Raw genomic sequence first — 24509 nt, forward strand, 5'->3', positions numbered from 1 at the left:
CTACTTGGGTCCCTAGATCCCGTATTTCTTCTTCAGATTTCAGGGGATTACCTCCTATGTTGTAGTTTGTGGGTACTCTGTTTTTTTCCAAAGGGGATTACTACGCTTTTTTTTGCATTTAGCTTGAGCCCATGGCTTTGACACCATACATCAGTCTCATTTAGGCCCTTCTGGAGGATCTCCATGTCGGCCGGAGACTCTATTATAGCACCCAGTTTGCAGTTGTCCGCAAACTTAGTCAGCCACAGCCCTTCTGTGCTTGCCTGTACTTCTGAGAAGTATATGCCAAACAGGAGGGGCCCCAGGACAGAGCCCTGAGGCACACCACTCATTACTGGTCTGGATTCGGACATAGATCCCGCTACTCTTACTTTATGGGATCTGTCCGAGAGCCAGTTTGCGATCCATCTTGTGATGTAAGGATTTATGCCCAGGCTGGTGAGCTTATCAATAATACCTGAATGGGGAATGGTGTCAAATGCTTTAGCAAGGTCAAGGTAGGCCGTGTGTACCTCCTTTCCCTTATCTACAGCCTGAGTAACTGTCTCAAAGAAATCCACCAGGTTCAGGAGTCATGATCTGCCTTTGATGAAGCCGAACTGTGTGATATTGATTGTTTAAACTATGATAAAGTAAAACAATGTTTGCTAGAATGTTTTAAGTTAACACCTGAAGCTTAGAGAAAAAAAAGTTTTCTGAGCATTGACACAAAGCAGCTGAAACTGTATGTGATTATATTGCTGAGTTAAGCACTTACTTTCATAGGTGGGTAAGTGGGTGTCAGATCACCAATTCTGAAGGGCTGGCAGACCTTTTGGTGATGGAAAAAGCCCTCAACACTTTGCTTGAGGACAAGAGAATCTGGTTGGCAGACTTGGAGTGTAACTCTGCATATGGGCTGGGAAAAAAAGGGGATCTCTACTTTGCAAGCAAGGCATCACTGCACAAGAAGAGGATACCCACTGCTGCACATGGATATAAGGGAACCCATAATGGGCAGCCTAAACCATCCCAACAGAGTCCAAAAGTAACAGGAGAAGCCACTAATTCAGATACATGGCCAGGATCAAGGGTTAAATGTTTTAAATGTAACCAGTGGGGCCATGTATCATATAGATGTCCATGGAGGCAAGGTGGGGAAAAAGGTGGAGGAGACAGCAAATGGGAATAAAAGCATTCTAGTGGTAAGCCGTCTGGAGACAACAGGGGTACCAAACTATCACCAAAGTTTATACCCTATCTTAGTTGATGGAAAACAGGCCACTACTAAGACAGAGACAGAGAGAGAGAAAGAAAGACTCTGACATAACCACTGTGAAGCCTGCAGTGATTAAAGAGAAGCAGCACTTTCTTGGGCAGTCCACTCCAGTCAGAGCTTTAGGACAGTCCCCATTCCAAATGTCTTTGGTCAGGGTTCACCTAAACTGGAAGGGTGGAAAAGGAAGCAAGCAAGTAGGTGTGTTTGAGGGTATCCCTGCAAATGTCTTGATAAGGAATGATTCTGATAATGCAGTACCTTGTGTGCATACCAGTTACGTCCAGTCAGGCTTGGAGACAGGCAAGTGGGTCTGGAGGAGACTCAGACAGACCCCACACCTTAATCCAGGGTTGGTGAGGTGGCTATTTCAGAGAGGGAGTTACCCTGTTAGCAGTGAGCCTGAAGGTGAGCCCACAGCTGCTGGTAGACACTGATGTTCCCTTGGACAGAATGACTGCAAGGGCAGGGGTGAGTGGTAGTACCCAGGCAGATAGTGAGGAACTACTGTCAGAGGATGCCAGGCTTTCTCTGGAAAGGGAGCTTGGAAGGGTCACAAAGATAGAATTGAGACAGGCTCAGCTCTCAGACCCTATATTATGAGGCTTAAAGACGTTAGCAAGGGAGGTGACTGATCCTCAAGGAAAAGAGGAGTCTGTATACTGGAACAAAGGGTTGCTGTGCAGACAGTGGACCCCTGATGGAGGGCTGGAGGGTGAGTTAATACAGCAGTTGATAGTGCCGAGAGTCTACCATTTGGCACTTCTAGCCATAGCCCATGGCATTCCTTTTGCAGGTCATATGGGCATAAAGCATACCAAGAGACATATAATACAGAACTTTTATTGGCCTGGGATTGCAAGGGATGTAACTGGGTATTTCAGGACCTGTGAGCAGTGCCAAAAGGTAGGCAAGGCAGGAAACAAGGTCAAGGCTCATTTGATGCCTTTGCCTGTGATTGAGGAGCCATTTCAGAGGGTAGCTATGGATATTGTGTGGCCTCCGAGTACCCCAAGCTCCACATGGAAGAAGTACATCCTGATGGTAGTAGATTATGCTACTAGATACTCTGAGGAGGTGGCTCTGTCCTCCATCAAGGCAGACATGGTGGCAAATGCTTCATTAAAGATTTTCAGTAGGTTTCTCAAGAGAAATGCTGACTGATAGAGGTGCCAATTTCATGTCAGACCTGCTGGCTTATTTGTGGGAACTCTGAGGGGTAAAGCTCCTAAATAGAGACCACCCCCTATCACCCCCAGAATAATGGTCTTGTGGAGAGGTTAAACTCTACACTAAAGACCATGCTAAATGCATTTGCAGACTAGCTTAAGAAAGAGTGGGACAAATATTTGCCCCATCAGCTGTTTGCAAACAGAGAGGTACCCCAGAAAGCCACAGGTTTTTCACCCTTTAAGTTGTTGGATGGGCATAGGGTGAGGGGGCCTTTAAATTTGATTTGTGATGAGTGGGAGGGTCAGTGTGAACTCAACAAGGAGTGTGTTGTGGCATATGTCCTAAACCTCAGAACAAGGCTTAGGGAGCTCATGGGCTTGGCACAGGAGAACCTGGAAAGAGCCCAACAGCAGAAAAAGGTCTGGTATGACAGGAATTCTTGCACCCAAGAGTATGCTGTAGGACAACAGGTTATGATTCTCATTCCTGTCAGACACAATAAGCTGCAGGCAGCTTGAAAAGGACCCTTCAAAGTGGTAAGGAAGGTCAGTGATGTTACCTATATGGTAAACCTGGTAGGCAGGGGCACAAACTGTACCATGTTAACATGATGAAGCGTTACCACAATAGGGAGGCCCAGGTGTAAGTATTTGCAGTAGGTGGCAGGAGGATTGTGAGGGGGGGATCTATGGCTACATCGAATCAGCCAGTAAAATGCCGAATTACTAAGGTGGAACCTATTTTTGTAGGCATAACACATGACAGTGCAGTAATGCAGTGGGGTCAGCAATGCCAGTGCAGATGGGTTCTCAAGACAGGGCCCGGGTTAATGTACTCCCAGACAGGATCATTCCTCTCAAGCAATGTTTGTCTATGGCCAACTTGAGAAACTAGCTTCAGTCTTCAAAGGGGGGAGAGATATGATGATGTGAGGTGTTGCCAGCTATGCCAGGAGAAGTAGGGCAGTGCATGTGTAACAAATGCCAGCATAGCTAGCTGGAGTTTTGTAAAGAATTACATGTCATTTGTACATCAAAATGATTTGTACAGGTGCTTGTATTGAAAATTTATTTGGAACATTGCTTGTGTTAAAAAAACATACCAACAGCGGGTAGTGTGTGTGTGTGTGTGTGTGTGTGTGTGTGTGTGTGTGTGTGTGTGTGCAAATCAAATCTCAAAGAGTGTGTTGTTGTTGTTGTGTATTTCGGCTTTTCCCGGTTAGGGGTCACCACAGCGGAACTCCGGTCCGCTAATGACTGGCAGTAGATTTTTACGTGCCGACTTGCTGGGCCTGACGCACAACCTTCAACGAAGGAACGCCCATTCATGCATGTCGCCACACAGAAGATGCTTTAACTGAGAATCGAATGGGGCAACATCTTACTGTGAGGCGGCAACACTACCGCAGCACCACCACCGCAGTCAAATCTCAAAGAGTGTGTGTGTCAGCTAATTGGAGCAGGGACACTAAGCACTGGTTTCACAGAGAGGGTGTAGGAGAGCTTGGCTTGGACACTCGGCTGAGGACTCAACTCTACAGCTGTGAGACTCTTTGGGGGCCTGGACAGAGAGAGAGAGAGAGAGACAGACCCTGGAGTGAGTGTGTTCCCCATGTGCAGTTAAGGGAAATTGTGCTTGATACAGAGAGCTGCATCTGGAAATACTGTGTGCATCTATCTTTGTTCCAAGTGAACGTCTTCCACCAATGTCAGTGATGAGGATTCAGGCTCCTTGATCATTGGCCCAGACGAAGAGAAGCATGGTATGTAGCTTTATAGAGAGAGAGATGTCAGAGCTAGAGCAAAATAGGACTAAATATAGGAGGGGTAGAAGTAGGGATCTACTGTCTATGCATTAATTTACGTTTCAGCGAAAAGTAAATCTGCCAATGCATTTACACGAAAGTGAGTTTCAACGAAAACGCACTTTCATGTAAATCCATTAAAAAAAACACAAAAAATAATGCACGGGGGCAAGCCCCCCTGTGCCCCCACCCCCCTACTTAAATATTCACACTCCGAGATCACACTACAGTGGGGAAAAAGGAACATTCTCTCATCCCCACTGTACTACAATCTCAGTAAAAGTCCCATTAGTTGTACATCAACACTAAATGTTGATCTACAACTAATATAACATGCAAACAACATGTTTTCAATCAGCATCCCCCTTACTACTCTATTTTGTAAACTTCATTACGCGAAAGTGCATTTTCGATAAAACGCACTTTTGTGTAATTATATTAGCGGATTAATGTTTCAGTAAAATGTAAATTCGCTAATATACTGTAGATCCAGGAGTAGATAGCTGAGTCAGTCGGATTGTGTAAGTTGTGATCAATGTGATTAGTTAGCAAATATAAGAGAGGAAAGAAGTTAAAGTACTTAAATGCAGACTAATGGTTTAGAAATTGTGTGTGTGTATTCTTGTGCCCCGGGTATGTCCATATTTATGTGCATACTATTAAGAGGGGTGGGAAGTAGGTGGAGAACAAGCTATATAAATGTAATGTCATGAGGGATTTATTTATTTATTTTACATTTGTTGACCGGTTTTATCCAACTGAGCTGATAGCCCTTTTTCAGTGGAGGCCCGGGAGAAAAGCTCCACATTTATTTTTACATTAGAGTACTTAAGGTACCAAATCAACAATCTGGAGAAAAGCTCCAGGATGGCTGGGAAATCTGGGGTGTGAAGACAGTGTAGCAGAAACAGCTCCAACACCAACAGGAAGACTCTTCGTCTGTTATGCTGTCCATGGAACAATTTTAGGCAATAGGAACATTAGTGTAACACATGCTTTGCAAGCAAAAGGGATATGTTATTCCAGACTGCAGTTACAGTGGAGCTTTTTCGAAGGTGTAAAGTACTGCATAACATTATGACTCTACAGGTGAGCTTTCCTCAGACAGTTACTGTTTCATAGTAAGCAAACTGACTGCAGGAAAGTTTGAAAAATAGGAGTGGGACAAACTAAATTTGGCTGAGGGAACAGCAGCAAGAGCATAACTAATAATCTAAGGGAGAAAAAGGCCAGCCAGTATTATAGTAAACATTTTTTTAGAGATGTAAGCATGGGTTCTGTAATAGGACACTGCATTCTCACTACTATGAGACAACAGACAATAACAAGTAGAACAGCAATCCACTATAATCCCCAATTGAATAATACAGTGGCCCTAAACAAAATCACAATGGTACACTCCAAGTTCCCTGATAAACTGTCCTTGTGTGACTGAGCTAAGATCTCAGGATGTGAGAGCAGTAGTCCAGCTTTTCTTTTTTGTTTTTTGTTATAATAAAGGAGGGTGTTTCACAGAGACAGTCTTTAATGTTAGATTAGTTATAGAAGGAAGCATGCAGTGTCCTGTAGCAGTGTGAAAGGAGCTTTGGGAAGAAGGAATACTAAGAATAATCAATGATCAAAAATCTAACAGTCTTCATCCTGATAAAGGTATCTAAAAATATTAACAAGCTTGTCCTTCTTTATAAAGTCAAACCTTGTTTAAAAAAAAAAAAAAAAAAACAGGATTTGATTACTACTGATTGTGCACGTCTGCTACCAAGTCTCCTCAATACAAGCTCCATTCTGAAAAATCTCCCTAGTACTCATGCCTCTAAGCATAAACAAATAATAAAATCACTAAATTTGTTGTGAACCATACTAATAAACCTCAACCAGACTAATAAATCTCATCAATGGTCCTCACTCTCCACCTTAGCCAGCACTACTCAGCCTCACCTTCTCCCTTACAAAATCACCTCTCCCCTTTTTGCACTTATATAGCTTATTTCCTCTTCCATCTGTACATCTTCTGTGTTATCTATTCAAAGTCATACCCAAGTTTCACTTTCCTTCATTAAATCCCTTTACAGCCAACTTTATCCCAGTCCTCTATTGGTTTCTCATTGCCATTTCATCCCTCGAACCCCATCCCACTGCTCCATCTTACCCTCACAGTAGTATTTCATACTAATATACATTACTCACTTTTAAATTCCTTCCCCAACTTGCCCTTTTAACTATCACTTCTTCCACTCCCATTATCCTCCCCTGACCAAATTCACTCTTATAGAACTTTCTTCCCTTATCAACCATGCCCTTCTTACATGATACAACATACTTTAACTAGAACAAATGTCTTTTTTGTACTGTTGATTAATCTAATTATGGATATTGTAAATTTTATCTGCCATACATCCAATGTTTTCTAAGCACTATCTGTACTTTATGCCTTTTTGTCATGTTGCTTTTGTTGATCCTGTCACATACTTGTAATTTTGTAAGATCCTGTGTGCATCAGATGTTTATATTTGAACATTAACTTGTTTCTTTTCTGTATCTATTCTGCAGCTTTCTCCCTGAGCCTCTATTGAAATGGGCTCTACCCAGTCTGATTGACTTAGTCAAAAATGGCTACAAAGAAACAAGCAACTAAAAATATATACAAATAGCAGCAGGATGGCTGGGAATAAGGCTGTACTTAAGGTTGAGAAGGCCCAAGCTAAAAATAAGAATATGGATTAAGGGGCAGGGAGTAATGGTGAGTCGCCAAATAACTATGAAGTACTGCAGACAGAACGGATGTAGCAGGATGCCTCTGATAGTCTGAAGACTGAAGATAGTGTAAGAACTTGTAGGGTATACAGTGAGTAAATGGAAGGAAAACATGATAAGGCTGAAACTAAACAGAAGGTGGCATTAAACCAACCTATTTAAGACCACTTTAGTGTGAGCTGGAACGGAAGAATTTCTGTATGTAAGATTTTTAACTTGTTTCTGGAGCTCAGAACAGAAAAGCACAGAATATCTGATGCTAAGAGGGGAGAAATGCTCAAATACGATTTGTATTAGGAAGACACAATTTTTTTAGGTTGCTGAAATGAGTAAATCTTTGTCATGGAGGTGTTGAGCTACTAAGGCGCTTGAATTCCCAAGGCTTCTTACAAGCTCTTCAAACTTGTCTGACCACATCTCAATTTTAAGGACAGTCTGTTGTGGGTAGGAGACTTGAACTATAGGTCAAGTGAGAAGGATATGAGAGTGCTTTGGGAACTGCTGGTATTGTATAGCTTAACTACTTTATCTGAAGGGGATGGGCATTCCACAGGCAAAATTAGGTCACCAACTGATATTATGATTAATAACATTTTTTGTTTTACTGAAGATTGTAGGCAAGTTACTTTATTATAATTTTATACAGTGCTGAGTGTTTATTTTGTTTCTGGCAAATCAAATCCAGGATTAGTCCAGTTATTTTTAAATTCAATTCTGGTTTGACTCACAAGACAGAGTTAATTAAACTGTTTAGCTAAAGTGCTGAAGAATCACCTGAGCTTATTGTTTTTAATAGGAGCTAGCTGACTTAGCGGAGGCAGTTACATGGTATATTTTTCTGGAAACTTAAGTGGAATAGCTGCAAACTGAAAAAGAGGAGAGTAGGTTAAAACGTGTTATGCCTTGAGTTTTGGGCTGTGTGGAGGCAACTAGAAATATGAAGGTGAGATAAACAGAACTTTGCTAAAAACGGGAACAGATGACATTATGGTTGTGAGTTAAGTAACAAAGGAGGAGGTTGTTCCTGCCTTTTGTCCTTCCAGGAAAAAGACAGAAGTAGGATATATGGATCTTTTGATATACTGATATTTTGAAGGACAACAAAGGTAACATATTTTAGGACAAATAAGAAGACAGTACAACATTTTTGGAATGCTCAGGGACAAGAAAAAAGAAAAAATGGTATGAGGTGTGTTTGCAAGGTTAGCAGGAGTCCTCACTGGAAAATGGTAGAGGGGAATACGAATTTAAATTTACAAGATGTCCATATAGCTATTCAAATATGCAAGGGGAAGCTCTCCGAGAGAATGGGAAAGGAAATGCGTATTAAAACTCTTTAAAGAAATGGCAGGTGTGGAGTCTGGTAGAAATGCTAAATGAGTGGATAGCTGGAAAGGCTGCATGTCAAGGTTTACATGATGGTGTGATTCACAAAAAAAAAAAGACGTGGAAATAACCCAGGGAATGGAAACCTATTTCTCTTACCAACAATTACAAAATTCTAGCTAAACTGTTGCAAGATTTTAAAAGTAGGAATGTAGGGAATGGGTAATATTATGGATGGGACAGGTCAGGAGGGACAAGTGTACAAAGAAAATGTTATGGTGGCAAAAGAGAAGTTGAATGGATAGGGCAAATGAGGGTCAGAATATTTAATTAATGCTAATGTATTAAAGCCTTTCAATGCCTTTGACCCAAATGTTATAGTAGTGTGGAGTGTCTGATTAATTTACTTACTGGATGAATAGATCTGTGCATATTCAAGACTATGGCCAATGGTGAATGGATTTATTAGGGTAAAATAAATTTGATGGTCAGGATCAAGTAGGAATATTCAGAGTCCTTTTTGCTGCTTGAAATGATGTTCAACCTTTCAGGCAGACTTCATAATGATTTTGCTCTGAGATTTTCTTTAAGTATGACTATATTGTATTAGCTATGCTGATTTATTTCTTGTTCAGCAAATGCAAATCATGCCCCTCTCAGTTCTGTAAGTACCTCAGGAACCTGCTATGGGAACTTTAACATATTTACTTGAAATATGACTGTACTATATGGGTTGTGTTGCATTTTGTGATTGCTCAACAAATTTAAATAATTCCCTACACTTTCTCATAAGTGCCACAGGATAGTTAACATTTAACTGAGCTACTGCCTACGCAGGCTGATGGAACTTCAGTGTAACATCTCATCTAAAGAGCAGCTTCTCAGAATTACAACACAATTTTTACTCTAGACTGCAATGTCGACATTGAAATGAAATTCCATGTATATGGTGATAAGACAGAACTCACAGCCTTTTAATCTTACCAGAGTCAAAAGACAAGTGTGCAGGGCAATTGCGCAATGTGCAGAGCCAAAGACACTATTAACAGTGTAATGTTCACCATCTGATATTATGGCACCGTAACATTTGGCAACATGTAAAAAAGGCTCCAATGCCTACACCTGAAAAGTATAAATAAAAATGAAGAACATATGCAAATATGACAGTCTTAGAAGCGGTAGTTAGAGGATTTGCAAATGTCTGCTAGCTCCATTTTATCTGCTATAAGTGGCAGGACAAATGTCTCATTAAAAAAAAACAAATGTTCTTGCTATGTTGTAATCAGACAATTAAATTCTTTAACTGCACATGCTATAGGTGAAGTACTTTTACTTACATTGTGTACAATGTATTTGTCCTCATCATCGATCCCCAGTGGAACTGCTAGAAGCTTCTGAAAGGCTTTCTTCATTTTCTCACGATCTCCAGTTGCAAAATAGCACAGGATCAGGTTGAACCCAGTCCTCAAGTTTGGGCTTTCACTCATGATGTGTTCAAAAGAAGTGATAGCATCTGAGTATTGACCCATCTTTATAAATACCACTCCAACATTCTGCATTACTTTAATCCTAGTGAAACAAAAAAAAAAAAAAAGAAGAAGTTATGTTCTTACCATAATGTTCCATCTGTGTTGTTGATCTTCATTCATTCTTGACAGTTGGGTTTCAGTTCCATCCTCGGAACCGACTCAGCAATATAACAAGCTCAAGCCAGCCAGAAACTCTCAAGCTAATGTTACCCATAGTGCCTCTCTTCCCCTCCATTCAGATCGAGTTTGCCCATAGATATAATAAACAAGAAGCTTTGTCTGAGCAACTGCCCTAACACAGAACCAGGACTAGTTCCGAACCTCCATGACTCTTTGGAGGGGGTAGGAGAGTAGGATGTCAAGAATGAATGAAGATCGACAACACAGATGCAATGCTATGGTAAGAACATAACTTCTTTATCTGATTTTGTCAGTCTTCATTCATTCATGACAGTTGTGATAGACTCCCTAGCTACTTTATGTCCTGGGAGGCCCTATGGAAGGATATTTTTGAGCACCATAGAGCCAAAGGATGCTCTTCCCCTGGAGACCATATCCCATTTGTAATAAGGGTATGAGGGGTAGCCCAAGTAGCTGCTGCGCAAATGTCATCCATAGAGGCTCCTGAATGAAAGACTACTGAAGTGGAAACTCATCTGGTGGAGTGAGCCTTGACTTTAGCTGATAGACTCATTTTATTTTGTAGATAAAAAAAGGTGATGCAATCTCTCAACAATTCTGACAAAGTGACTTTGGAAACTGGCTTGCATAATCTAGGACCTGAAAAAGACAGGAACAGCTGATCCAATTTTCTGAATGATTTAGTCCTGTGATTGTCTATGCACATCCAACAAATGCAAACAATATTCCCTTTTGTTTGAAAAGTCTGGTAAGAAAACTGGCAGGTCATTCGACTGATTAATATTTGATGAGACAACTTTGGGTAGAAGGAGGGGTTAAGTCCAAAGGGATACTCTCTCTTTGTGAAAAATAAAGGATGGGCACTGTACACACAAGGCCTGTAATTCTGATATTCCCCTGCCTGAGGTGATGGCTACCAGGAATAAGGTCTTCCAAGACAAAAATTTTATATCACAGGTGTCTGATGGCTCAAAAGGTTGACAAATCAAAGTTTGTAAGACTAATGTCAAACTCAAAAGTTCAATGGGTACTTTAAAGCGTGGTTTTAAATGCATGACTCCCTTTAAGAAGGTTTTGCAGAGACGGTGAGATATCATGGAAAAATCATCAAAGCCATTACGCAAATCTGAAATAGTTGCAAAATGAACTATGACAGTAGAAGATGAGGCTCCTGATTGGAGCAAAGTTGACAAATATTCTAACACTTTATTAATTGGGGCTGAAAAGGGGTCAAGTCTTTTTTCTAGAGACCAGATCATAAATCTGTTCCATTTACTATGACAAAGTGTCCTGGTGGACTGTTTATGGGAAGCCAGAAAAAGAAGTTATGTACCTACCACAACATTCCATATTTATTGTCCTTCATCTCGCCGCCTTCCTTCTTGCTGGATGGGTCCGGAGCCGAAGAGGAGAAAGCTATTACATGATAGAGCAAAATCCCAAAAAGGGAAGGCATCTTTGATCAGCACTAGCAAGAAACTACGATCCCTCATAAAATCATCCAAGGCCAACTTTGAGAGAAAAATTACCATAGATTCAAAAGACAATCATAAGGCCTTCTTCAGCTATGTCAGAAACCTGGGTGGAAACTCCCAGATATGCTCAGAATTAGTCCAAAATGATACAAAAATCACTGAACCCACAGACATTGCCAACATACTGGCAGACAGGTTCAGTGCAAACTTCACCCCCCCTCTCCCCCCCAAAAGGAGAGATAACTATCCCAACTGAGAGTAGCCTCCCAGACATCTCAAATGCGCAGGTGAAAGCTGTTCTCTCTAAAGCTAAAAACACAGCATCAATGGGACCGGATGGGGTCCCCGGCTGTGTGCTACATGAACTCAATGAAGAACTAAACCCGCACATAAGGCAGCTGTTTAATCTTAGCCTCACCACAGGATATGTGCCCAAGGAGTGGCGTACGGCAACTGTGGTCCCACTCCACAAAGGCGGTGCCTCTACGGACCCTGGTAATTACCTTGACAAGCTTAACAAGCCTGGTCTGCAAAGCTATGGAGAGGATCATAATGGAACTCATAAACAAGGACATAGGGGACTTGCAGACCTTGGACCCAACCCAGTTTGGCTTTGTCAAGGGCAGAGCTTGCCTTTTGAACTTGGTCGACTTCTTCGAAACAGTCACCAAGGCCATTGATGAGGGAAAGGCAGTCCATACAGCCTACCTTGACCTTGCAAAAGCTTTCGACACAATACCCCACTCGGGTATTATAGAGAAACTTACCAGCTTAAATGTAAACCCATATGTCACAAGATGGGTTGCAAACTGGCTAAAGGACAGAACCCACAGGGTTAGAGTTGCTGGAGCCATGTCAGACTCCAAGCCGGTTACAAGTGGAGTCCCACAGGGCTCAGTCCTTGGGCCCCTATTGTTCGGCATCTACTTCTCAGAAGTACAGGCAAACATAGGAGGACTATGGCTGACAAAGTTTGCAGATGACTGCAAACTGGGTGCCATAGTGGATAGTACATCGGACACAGACATCCTTCAGAGGGGTCTCACGGAAACTGATAGCTGGTGCCAGAGCCATGGCCTGAAGTTAAACGCAAAAAAGTGTATAGTCATACCCTTCGGGAAAAACAAGGTAACCCCAAGCTACCATATAGGTGGCAACCCACTAAGCACAGAAGAGGTTATCTGGGACCTGGGGACCCAGGTTGACAGTGGCCTCTCGTTTGACGCTCACGTTGCTAAAGTGGTTCGAAAGACCTTCTACATTGCCCACCTGATCATGAAGGGATTCACATCCAGATCAAGTGAGGTCATTGTTCCCCTGTACTCTTCACTTATCAGACCAATGATCGAGTACAATGCCCCATTCGGGATGTATCTCACCCGACACCTGCAGCAATTGGAGAGACCCCAAAAGTTCCTCACCAAAAGGATAAAGGGACTCCAAAACCTGTCATATGCTGCCAGACTGAAGAAACTCCAACTCTATTCAGTTGCATACCGTCTGCTCAGAGGTGACCTGTGCCTGACATACAAGGCCATGACCAACCCGGAATTAATGGACATGCTCCACCTCAAAAAATCCAAATCCACCAAAACCACTAGAGCAAGAGACTTAAACCTTAGCACGGATATAAATAGGACGTGCTGGAGGGATAGATTTATCACCCAGAGACTCCCCATGCTGTGGAATAAAATCCCGGTCCATGTGAGGCAGAGCACCTCGCTGGCTCTGTTCAAGAGAAATCTTGACCGGTGGATGGGAGATCGTCGGTTTACCCCGGGAATCATCTCTGTGTCACTACTGGACAGAGGCACAACAAACTAATGGGTGCAGTATTTCTAACATAAGGGGCAGCGTAAGCCACATAACTTTGGGCTAGGCTTATAAATGCCCTAGGGCAGTTAGCCTAGTATAAACCTATGAACCTATGAATCTAGAGCTTTTACTGGCTTGAGGCTAACCCCTATCCCAACATGCCTAGCAGTAGCTACCCAGATCTCCTTTGTAATAGCCCACACTAGACATAACATAGTAAAAAAAACTAATTTTTACTAAGCTCTTATACATTTAAGATAGGAAGGAATGAGGAAAGACAAGGCATGGTTAACTAACCTGGTATGTCAGCAGGAAACTCAGTTGTGTAACCAATAAAGGAACTCCTCTCGAATCTCCAGGAAGGGTGAAGGAGGGGGAATGCAAGAAGGAAGGCGAGATGAAGGACAACAAACAAGGAACGTTATGGTAGGTACATAACTTTAGGTTATGTTGTCCCATCTTGCCTTAGTTCTTGCTGGTTGGGACCACATCCCCATCACCTGGTTCTTGGGTGGCTCAATGGAACAAACTCTTCAGGACCATGGAATCATAGGATGCCTTATTCCGGAAGACTACATAAAGGTATGAGAATTTGCCCATGTTGCTGCTGAACAGATTGAATCTAAAAGCAATTTAGCTTGGAAGGCAACAGAGGTGGCTAAGGCCCTGGTTGAATGTCCTCTGGCCCTCCCTGGAAGCATCTTTTTACGCAAATCATAAGAATAACTGATTGTGTCTGACAGCCATTTTGATACGGCCATTTTTGAAAATGAAGAACCTTGCTTATTGTCAGCAAAGGATACAAACAATTGGTCTGATTTTCTAAGGTCTTTGGTCCTGTGTAATTAAAAAATTTAATTGTCTATGAACATCCAGTTGGTGGAGTCTATATCTGCCTTGTTGCCGGAATTGGGAAAGAACACAGGAAGCTCAATGGACTAATTTAAATTATATTCTGAACATACCTTTGGCAAGAAGGAAGGATTGGTCCTAAGAGAGACTCTTTGTGAAAAATGAGATAAGGCGGGCGAATAGACAAAGCATGTAATTCATTAACCCATCTAGCTGAGGTTATAGCAACCAAGAAAAGGGTTTTCCAAGATAAAAATTTCAGAGGACAAAATGCTGCTGGTTCAAATGGTGGAAGAACCATAGAAGCTAAAACCGAGTTTAGGTCCCGGGGGGGGGGGTACTCTTACCAGGGGCCATAAAAGAGTTGTACCTCGTAAGAATGCTCTGCACAACTTATGGGACATTATGTTAGAACCCGAGTCTCCTACATGAAAACTGGAGATGGCAGCTAATTGGACCCTAATAGTAGCTACAGCTGCCCCTCTTTCAAAGGTTTCAGCCAGAAAATCAAGAATCTTTTGAACAGGAACAGTGAAGGGATCAATGTCATTACTCTTCACCCAATAAGAGAACCTTTTCCATTTGCTAGTGTAAATCCTCCTGGTAGTGGACTTGTGAGAAGACACTAGGATGTTTTGTACAGCCGGGGAAATGTTTGGAAGCTTGACTAAGACTGGAAGTGGAGGAACCAAGCAGTCAGCTTGAGAGTTTGGAGGGAAGGATGAAGCCTGTCCAACTGATGCATCAGGAGGTCACGAACTGGGTCCAGTATCCAAGGGTACAGTTGAAGATGATGGCGAAGAAAAGGGAACCATATCTGATGAGGCCAGTAAGGAGCAATGAAGATGAGTTTGCATCCCAGTGGCTTTGCTTTATGAAATACCTTTGGAATTAGAGGGAACGGTGGAAAAGCATAGAGTAGTCCTGGAGGCCAATCGTGAACAACTGCATCCCTGGGTGACTGTCGAGGGGGGACTAGGGCAACGTAGCTGCTGCATTTGTTGTTGAGGGGAGTGGCAAAAAGATTGCAGCATGGCTGACCCCATTTGCAAAAAATCAAGTCCGCAACTTCTTTGCTTCAGGGACCACTTGTGAGGCATGAGGATAGCCCTGCTCAGCCTGTCCGCTATCAAGTTGGATTTCCAAGGAAAACATTGGGAAGACATTGCCCATTGCCATACTCGAAGTGCCTCCCAACACAAGGGGTAAGATTTGGTTCTGCCTTGCTTGTTGATGTACCATACCACTGACATATTGTCTGTCTGAATTGCAATGATCCCGGTAGGTAGGTAGTCTTGAAGTGCTTGCAACGCCAGAAGCATCACTCTCATCTCTAGAACACTGATGTGTAAATGGTACTCGTGAGGCTGCCACATTCTTTGGGCAGTCTATCCCAGATAATGCCCCCCACCCTATCTGGGAGGTGTCCGTGGACACTGTGGCTACAGAATGGGGGTCTAGAAAGGGTCAGCCCAGAGTCACCTGGGGGGGGGGACTAGCCACCATACTAAGTCCTTTTTGCAAGTTTCCGTGATCAAGATCATGTGTGACATTGGTAAATCCTAGAAAGACCAGTGAGCCAAAAGAAGCCACTGCAGAATCCTCATGTGGAAGCGTGCCAAAGGAACTAGTGTAATTGCTGTGACAATTGGGCATAAGACTTGTAATACTTCTCTTGCCTGAACTCTCATCTTCTTTATGAGAAACAAAACTTGCTGACAAATGGTTGACACCCTGTCTTGAGGCAGCTTTGCTATCATATGTCTTGTATCTAAGTCTTCCCCTATAAAGGTAATAGACTGACAAGACTACAAGGCAGACATTTTGTAGTTTATGGTGATGCCTAGCTGGGGGCAAGTTTGGATTGTGTAGTCCCATGCTTTGATCAGTTGACGCTTGGTGGTAGCAGTGAGGAGACGGTCATCTAGATATGGAAACACCTGGAATCCTAGATGCTTCAGGTGAGCCGTGACCACTGCTATACACTTGGTGAACACCCTGGGGGTTGTGGTGAGACCAAAGCGTAGGGCTCTGAACTGATAATGACTGGCTCCCAGCCAGAAGTGTAGGAATCTCCTGGACTGTGTCCATTTTTATGTGGTAGTACGCATCCTGGAGATCTATGGAGCACATCCAATTGTCCTGACCCAAGAAGGGAAGGATGGACTGCAGTGTTACCATCCGGCACTTCGTCTTTTTTACCTATTTGTTTAACTTGCTGAGATCCAAAATGGGTCTCCAGTTCCCTGTCTTTTTCGGAACTAAAAAGAACCTTGAGTAAGTTCCGGATTCAATTTGGTATGCGGAGACTTCCTGGATGGCTCTTTTTTCTAGCAATCTTTGCACCTCTAGGATTGCTTGATCCAGAAGACTGGGTGGAACATCTGGGATAGAACGCTTTTTTTTTGAGGGGGGTAACTGGGAAAAAGGAATTTTGTAACCTCTGGATATTACTGACAGTACCCATGTTTCTCTCATGATAGTTTGCCAGGCTGCTGGGTACAGTGATAGTCTGCCCTCAACTGCCTCCAGAGGCGGACAGTTGAGCCTCCCTTCACGAGTGCTGGAGGGGCCTAGCAGAGAACGTATCTCTATCGCTCTGCTGTTTCGGACCTTTTCTGCCATGAGGACGGCATCTTCCGTTGTTTCCCCCTCTGCCCCTGGGGGAAAACTCTCCACATGTGTCAGGCAAAGCTCCCTGGGATTTTCAGAACCACATCTTTCCACTCTTCTGACCTTTAAGATAGGGTCTAGATGGAGTGAAAAAATGGACTCCTATGGCAGAGAGAGTGTTGCCATCCTGTTCACACCTGGTGAGAGTCTCGTTTACCTAAAGCCCAAACAAGGACAAGCCATCGAAGGGGGTATTGTTAAATGAAGACTTGAAAGGTTCCGCAAACTGACAAAGGCGCATCCAGGAGTGTCTCCGCAAAGCTTCTCGGTACCTGCTGCCCTACTCACTCCATCTGCTGCATAAGAAATGAGCCTCATGGAGGAGTTAACCACTGAAGCTGAGGTCGCAAGCTGGGAAGCCGACCTGTTCACAACTCCCTCAGCTGTAGGATCTGATATTTCCTAGCTCCTTCAGGAGATCCCTCTGAAGTCGTGTGAAATGTGACAAGTAATTCAGTGACCTGAGAGTAAAGGTCACTGAAGAGAACATATGCTTCCCATACCTGTCCATTGTACGAGACTCCTTGTTCGGAGGATGGACACATCCTTCTTAGTGGCTGCTGCTACCACCATGGCATCAACAGGGACCCCTTTGGAAAGGAAGGATTTATCCTCAGGAGCAGTAATAAATTTATTTGGTCTCCTTGGAACTGGTTCCATCGCCCTGGAGCTCTCCACTCCTTTCGACTCTCTACAGACAAAAGACACTCAAGAGGTGGTGGGTTGGGAACCAAATGCGTCCAGGTAGACAAACTCATCCTCAAAAGGGGCTAGGGACTTCCAGCCATCCCTCTGCCTAAGGATTTCCAAGATGTCCGAAAAGAAGACATCATCAGAGGGGGACCGTGGGGACCCTTCTGATTCATCCAAGTCTGTGTCTGAAGTGATGGACTCAGGGGAGTCCAGATGTTTCCTCTTGCATCTTTTCTTCCGAGGGACCTCCTCTGAATGTTCGAGGGAGGTTTCAGATAAAGTGGGGTCGCCTAAAGGGGCATCCTGGGGCACAGGTTCCCTATGCTTGGAGGCAGGAGGAGGGTCAATGGGAGGCACAGGCACCGAGGGAGAAGGAGCCAATGGAGTTGAGGGTGCAGTAGTCTCAGGAGATAGGGCGCTCATCACCTCGAAGGCGCCATGGTCCTGAGTTGAAGGAGCCCCCAGCTCCAAGGTCGATGTGGGAGCCGAGCTCACCTGCTCTGAAGCTCCGAGAGGGAGAGCAGGGTCGGACAATGGTATGATGCAACTCCCCCCCCCCCCCAGAGCCGGTGAGAGAGCTTCGGCACCCAGATCCCTCGATGGACTGAGACATTGAGGAGATCGGAGCGGGTGTCGGAAATGAAGGAGAAGTACCCAGAGCTGAGTGTTCCACCACCACAACCTCCATGCACATGGCTCCAAGCTCAAGAGAGTTGGAGGAGGAACCGATGGAGAAGCTGGATGGGCTAAAGGAGCCAATTCCTTATGGGCTGGGCTCGATAGTAATTTGGCAAGTGCCTGTGACTTCAGGAGCCTATTGACCACTCTCTTCACGTCATTATCCGAAATTCTGGAGGACCGAGAGGAATGAGAAGAGGACCGGTGACTGCCCGCTCCAGGTTGCAGCAAAGGAGACTGTGGAGCAGAGTGTACCGGTTCCAAAGTAGGAGACCTTGTGCTCTTATGGGCCTGGACTGGCTCCAAGGACACAGATGGAGCCACTAGAGACTTAGCTTTGTCGGAGTCAACACTGGGAACTGACAGAGCCAAAAGTTTTTCAGTGGATATTCTGTTCCGAACTCGGAACCGATGGCTTAGTGCATTTTTCAGACACTTTCGCTGGCTGAGGACCCTGAGATGAAGAATCTTGAGGGTTCTTCAGAAGGCCATGTAAAATTAACTTATTCTTTCTCTCCTGCAGGACTCTGGAACTGAAAGCATGACAGATCAAGTATGAGTCCTGCAGGTGAACAGCCTCTAAACAATATACACAACTCATGTGCCCGTCCATAACGGGCATTTTTTTGGCAACATGAGTCACATTTTTTGAACCCAGATGGTTTTGACTCTTTGGACATAGTGGATAACTGACAGAAAAATTTAACATAGAGCTAGAAAGCAACACTGTAAAAGCTAACAGCACACAAAAACTAAAACTACTACAAGGCTGTAATGGCTAGCCCAAACAATAAGAAAGGAAAACTCTTTCTTTTTTTTTTTTTTTTTTTTTTAAAAAAAGGGAAGAGAAGAAGAAGAGAAAGGGGGAGAGCCTCTAACTTAAATGGAGACTTCCCCAATAGGACAGCCTCTAACTTAAACGGCTACCCAGAAAGGGTTGAGTAAAAGAACCACCCTGTAAATTAAATGGGCTCGAAGGGGAAAGCAAGGCCTGAGGAAGAAAATGACGGCCAAAAACACTCACAAGTAGAAAAAGGGTCATTAGACTAACAGGGGATAATATACGCTCTAATGATGTTAATTAAACAACAAAACCCTGAGAAGGATAACAATATAATGAAAAGATTACAAAGTACTTAGCCTGAGCCAGTAGTCGCAATACTGACACTGCAAGCAAGATCTGGGTAGCTACCGTTAGGCATGTTGGGATAGGGGTTAGCCTCGAGCCAGTAAAAGCTCTCGAGCTATAGTAAATCGGCCAAGTCGGAGCAGAGCATCAGTTCCGGACGCAACCAGCAAGAACAAAGCCGAGATCGGACAACATAACATCAATCTTTTGTACTGGGGAAGATAAATTATTCTGCCTGGCAATTACCAGACCTGGAGATACCAAGCAGTCAGCTTGAGACTAGGTAGGTTGGGATGGATCAGACCCTGTGGATGAGACAGCAGTCCCAGAGTTGGGTCCAGAGTCCACAGGCGGTGAACTAGGTGAGGTGAAAGAAAGGGGAACCAGACTTGACAGGGCCAATAGGGTGCAATGAGGATTACTTTGCTTCTCAACCGTTGCGCTTTCTTCAAAACCTGTGGTATCAGGGGAAAGGAGGAAATGCATAATGCAGTCCCGGGGGCCAATCATGTATTAGAGCATCCCTCGTGGACTCCACCCTGAGGGGTGATTAAGGTGAAGCAGCTGCTGCATTTTTGGTTCATGGGAGATGCAAACAGATCGCAGCAAGTCTGACCACAATGACAAAAAATCTCTGTCACTACTATGGGATTGAGAGACCACTTGTGAGGATGCTTCTGCTTAGTTTGTCCACAATCACACTGGAATTCCCAGAAATGTGCATTGCTATCAGAAAGCGGTTGAAGGCTATCACCCATTGCCATACTCTCAGGGCTTCCCGACATAACGGACAGGATACGGTTCCTCCCTGTTTGTTGATGTACCAGATGACTGACTTGTCTGATTGGATAGCAATTATCACCAACGGAAGGGCAGATTGGAATGCTTGCAATGCTAGAAATACCACCCTCAGTTCTAGGACATTGATTTGCAGATTGGCCTCTAAGGGGGACCAAGTGCCTTGGATGGTTTTTCCCTGAAAATGCCCCCCCACTCATCAGGGATGTGTCCATGGTCACTATGGCCTTAGGTTGAGGGGGGTGAAAAAGGGTGACTCCATAACTCCTCTTCTGGCTTCATCCACCAATTCAGATGCTGCTTGCAATGGTTTATTATGCAGATTGGGTAAGACATGGCATGTGTTAATAGAGACCACTGTGATGCTAGGAGCCACTGAAGCAGCCTCATGTGGAATCTTGCCAGGGGATCTAGGGTGATTGTTGCTGTTATTGACCATAGTAGTTGTAAGACAAAGCGAGCTAGGACTATGACTTGAGAGAGTATCACTTGGAGCTCAGACCTCAACCTTTGTAATCTGTGATGAGGTAGAGCAACCAGACAAGATCTCATGTCGATTGTTGCTCCAATGAATTCTAAGCTTTGAGTGGGTACCAGTTTTGACTTCTCTTTGTTTACTGAGATGCCTAAGATCTGTGTCAGTTCTTAAGTGTAGTGTAAGGTGTGAAGCAGTAGCTGCTTGGTGGGGGCAGTAAGGAGCCAATCGTCTAAATACAGAAACACCTGGATCCTTGCAGTCTCAAATGAGCTGTTACTACTGCTATACATTTGGGAACACCCATGGGCTGTGGTGAGACCAAAGGGCAGCAACCAAAATTGGTAATAACTGGCTCCCAGCAGGAAGCAGAGATATCTTCCGGAGCATTTGTTAATGTTTATGTGGTAATACGCATCCTGAAGATTTATCGAGCACATCCAATCATCTTTCCCCAGAAATGGAAGGACAGACTGAAGTGTGACCATCCAGAATTTCCTGCCTGACAAACTTGTTCAAGATACTGAGGTCCAGAACTGGCCTCCAGTTCCCTGTCTTTTTGGCACTAAAAAGAATCTTGCATAAAATACGGATCCTATTTGGGCAAGTGGGTCTGTTTGGATGACTTTCTTTTTGATCAGCTTTAGAATTTCTTGAGCTGCTGCATCCCCCTGACTGGGTGGAACATCAGGGCTTCGCCTTTGTGGCCTTGGATAAAGATCAAAGGAATATGGTAACCTCTGGTAATTATCATCTGCACCCAGGAATCTGATGTTATTGAATGCCAGGCTATGTGGTGCAGAAAGAATCATCCCCCAACTGCTTCCAGAAGCAAGCAATTGGGCCACTGTTCAGGAGCGCTGATAGGGCTGTCCAGGGAAGGAATCCCTGGAGCCCTGGTTAAGTGGCCCCCCTCTGCCAAGGGAGGGGTGTCTTTCTGATGAGGGAGAAAACTTACACGTGTGAAAAAAATAGGCCCTTGGGACTTCCTGAACCACATCCTTCCACATCTCTGATTCCTGGTATGGGATTGTTGAGGAGTGGAAAAATGTACGCCCACAGCAGAAAGGGTCTTTCTGTCCTTCTCACATCTGGCTGTGTCTTTAACTTCTGGGCCAAACAGAGAAGAAGCATCAACAGGAGCATTGACAAAGGAAGACTTGAAAGGGTCCTCGAAGTTGCGCAAGCACATCCAGGAGTGATGTCTCATGACAACACCTGCACCCGCTGCTCTGTCCGCCCCTTCGATTGTATGTGCAATCAACCACATGGACAAGTTAGAGATGAATTCTAGGGTGGCAAACTGGGAGGCAACCTTGTCACCTACCTTGTCAGACACTGCTCCTGCTAAGGTTCCTGAGAGATCAGTGATCAGGTCCCTTTGAAGATGGGTAAAATGTGCCAGATAACTTAATGACCATATGATAAAGGTCATAGACGCATAAACCCGCTTCCCTAATCTATCCAATGTCCGAGACTCCCAGTTTGGAGGATGGGCAGTAGAACTCTCCTCTGCAATTTCCTTCTTCATCGCCGCCACCACCACCATAGCATCTACTGCCAAACCATTGGACCAGTGTGGTTGATCCTCGGGGGGGCGGGGTATTTTGTCAGGTCTCTGGGGGATTGGCTCAACGGTGTCAGGGGCCTTCCAAGCATGCTGCATGATGAGCTTGACTAACTGATCTGCAGGTGGGGTCACCCAGAAGTAGAGGGTTGGGCACGGAAAGCCTGCAAGAAGACAGATTCCTCAAAGGAAGGGTTGGTGGGCTTCCAGTCACCCCTCTGCTTTACGATCTCTAGTATGTCTCCAAAGGAGACATCTTCAGGGGGTGACCGTGGGAACCCTTCCCCTTCATCCTAATCCATATCTTCGGTGAGAGATTCTTCTGGTGAATCAATGTGCTTCCTTCTTGCACAATATTTTATGGAGTGGCTCATCGGGAAAGAGGTCTGAAGAGGACTCTGAAGACAAGGTACCTGTGGTAGGGTATCTTGCTGCTCCCATGCCTGTTGCCCCAGTGTAGTAGACTATGACAGCTGTGAGCCAGAGGACACATATATATGACATTCCGGCACTAAGGGTGTCAATTGTGAGTCTGCTGAAGTGAGCGGTCTCTCCATAATCTGAAAGGCACGCCTGCCTGAAGAGGGATGGGAGCCCGGAACCAAGAAAGACAACCTCAAAACCGGGGTCACACCCCACTCCAATGATCCCACCTCCAGAGAAGAAGCTGCAAGAGGACTCAAAGCTGTCAAAGCAACTGGAACCATAGACAGTGCCATGGAAAAAATAGGTGCCGTGCTAGGGATTCTGGTGCCAGCAGCCAAGTCACGGTCCCGTGGGTGGGTCAGCTCAAACTGAGCAGAGGTCCACAGAGTAGGTTCCGGAACCACAGTGAGATCCACCAATGGTACCAAAGAAGCTGGCATTGGGAGAGGCGTCAGCATTGAGGGCTCCAAAACCTGCAGGGAGGTTGAAGGAGGAAGACAAGTTGGAGTCTGTGGAAAAAAGACCTCGGCTCTGGGTGGGAGGGAGGTCCTAGATGGGAATGGAATGCCTCTGGCCACTAAGAGCTGATTCACCAGTCTCACTACATCAAGTTCCAAAAGGCTCCTGGTGGAACGAATGGACATCCCCAAGGGAGATTCTCGTCCATCAATAAAGGGACTGAGCTGCTGTACAACAAAGGGGTAAATGGATAGGGAATATAGAGTCCTAGCTAGGTTTCGACCTTCGTCACCATGGCTGAATGACCAGAAGGTTGTGATGGAGGGGAAGTGACCAATTTTAATGGGGAAACTATTGTTGGCTCCGAGACAGTCTGCGGTACTGTGGTGACTGTAGTCGGTTCCGTAATCAAAGACGGCACCGTGGAGGGGGTCTTAGATTCCAGTGACGAGACAGATGTCGGTGCTAATTTAGGTTGTTTAGTCTTCGGTTCAGTATTAACTTGCCCTTTAGACATTTTCAGTTCATGTGAATGAGAAGATACTGGGACTGAGTGGCTCCTCTTCTTTGTTTCTTTCTTAGGAGGTTTTGACGCCTCCGCCTCAGACAAAGCCTCCAAAATAGGGGTTTTTAACAAACCCTTTAAGATCATCTTTTTCCTAAGCTCTGCTAGAGTGCAGGCACTAAAGCCCTTACAGAACTTGCATGAAGGTTGGACCTGCAGATGTGGCACTCCTAAACAATATATGCAGGAAAGATGTCCATCGTGGTTGGGCATCTTCCTGGCACATTTGTCACATTGTTTAAAACATGTGGTACCTTTTTTGTCAACCATGTCGAAAAAAACAAATTACCACGCTGAATGTCATTCATGCAATCACCCACACAGACACACAGTGATAGAGAGAACAGCAAGTGGAAGATTTTTTTTTTTTTTTTTTTTTTAAGTGCCAACAGTGGTAATGCAGGAATACACAGAAGGGTAGAGAGAAAGAAGAACAGGAGGGGGAAGAATACCAATGATGGCATTAGAGAATTACCAGACGTAAGAGGGAAGGGAGGGGGCCAATATCAACTATGGTAAAGAAGTAATACCAGAAAAATGGTAAATAAGGGAAGATGAACAACACTCGCACACTAATTCAATATTATATATTAAAATGACTAGCAATAATAAGAAGTTATGTACCTACCATAGCATTCCATGTTAGTTGTCTTCTCTCACCTTCTTTCTTGCTGGATGGGTTCGGAGCCGATCCTCGGCTCTGACTCGGCACTTGCTAAGCTCAAGAGCTAATTTTCCCAGCTCGAGGCAACCCTATATCCCATGATGCAAGGCGGAGACTACCCAGATCTCGTTTGGTAGCTAAGGAAAATATGGAATACATTCTTCCAATTGTAGAGGAAGGAAGAAAAAGTAACAATACTAAAAATGACAATCATAATCATCATAATCCTCTGAAAGGGATCCACCTAATCTAGTGACA

General features: G+C 44.3%; 1 protein-coding gene across 1 annotated transcript in view; it reads right to left on the reverse strand.

Annotated features, from left to right (window-relative positions):
* Positions 1-24509, reverse strand: part of IFT88 (intraflagellar transport 88) — a 1839004-nt gene that overhangs the window by 1077347 nt on the left and 737148 nt on the right. Inside the window, exon 12 of the mRNA XM_044073191.1 lies at positions 9650-9881. Coding sequence (XP_043929126.1) covers positions 9650-9881 — 232 coding nt within the window. The remainder of the gene's footprint in view (positions 1-9649; positions 9882-24509) is intronic.

The sequence above is a fragment of the Protopterus annectens genome, chromosome 5.part1 (assembly GCF_019279795.1).
Source record: "Protopterus annectens isolate FY-2018-M chromosome 5.part1, PAN1.0, whole genome shotgun sequence".
NCBI lineage: Eukaryota > Metazoa > Chordata > Ceratodontiformes > Protopteridae > Protopterus > Protopterus annectens.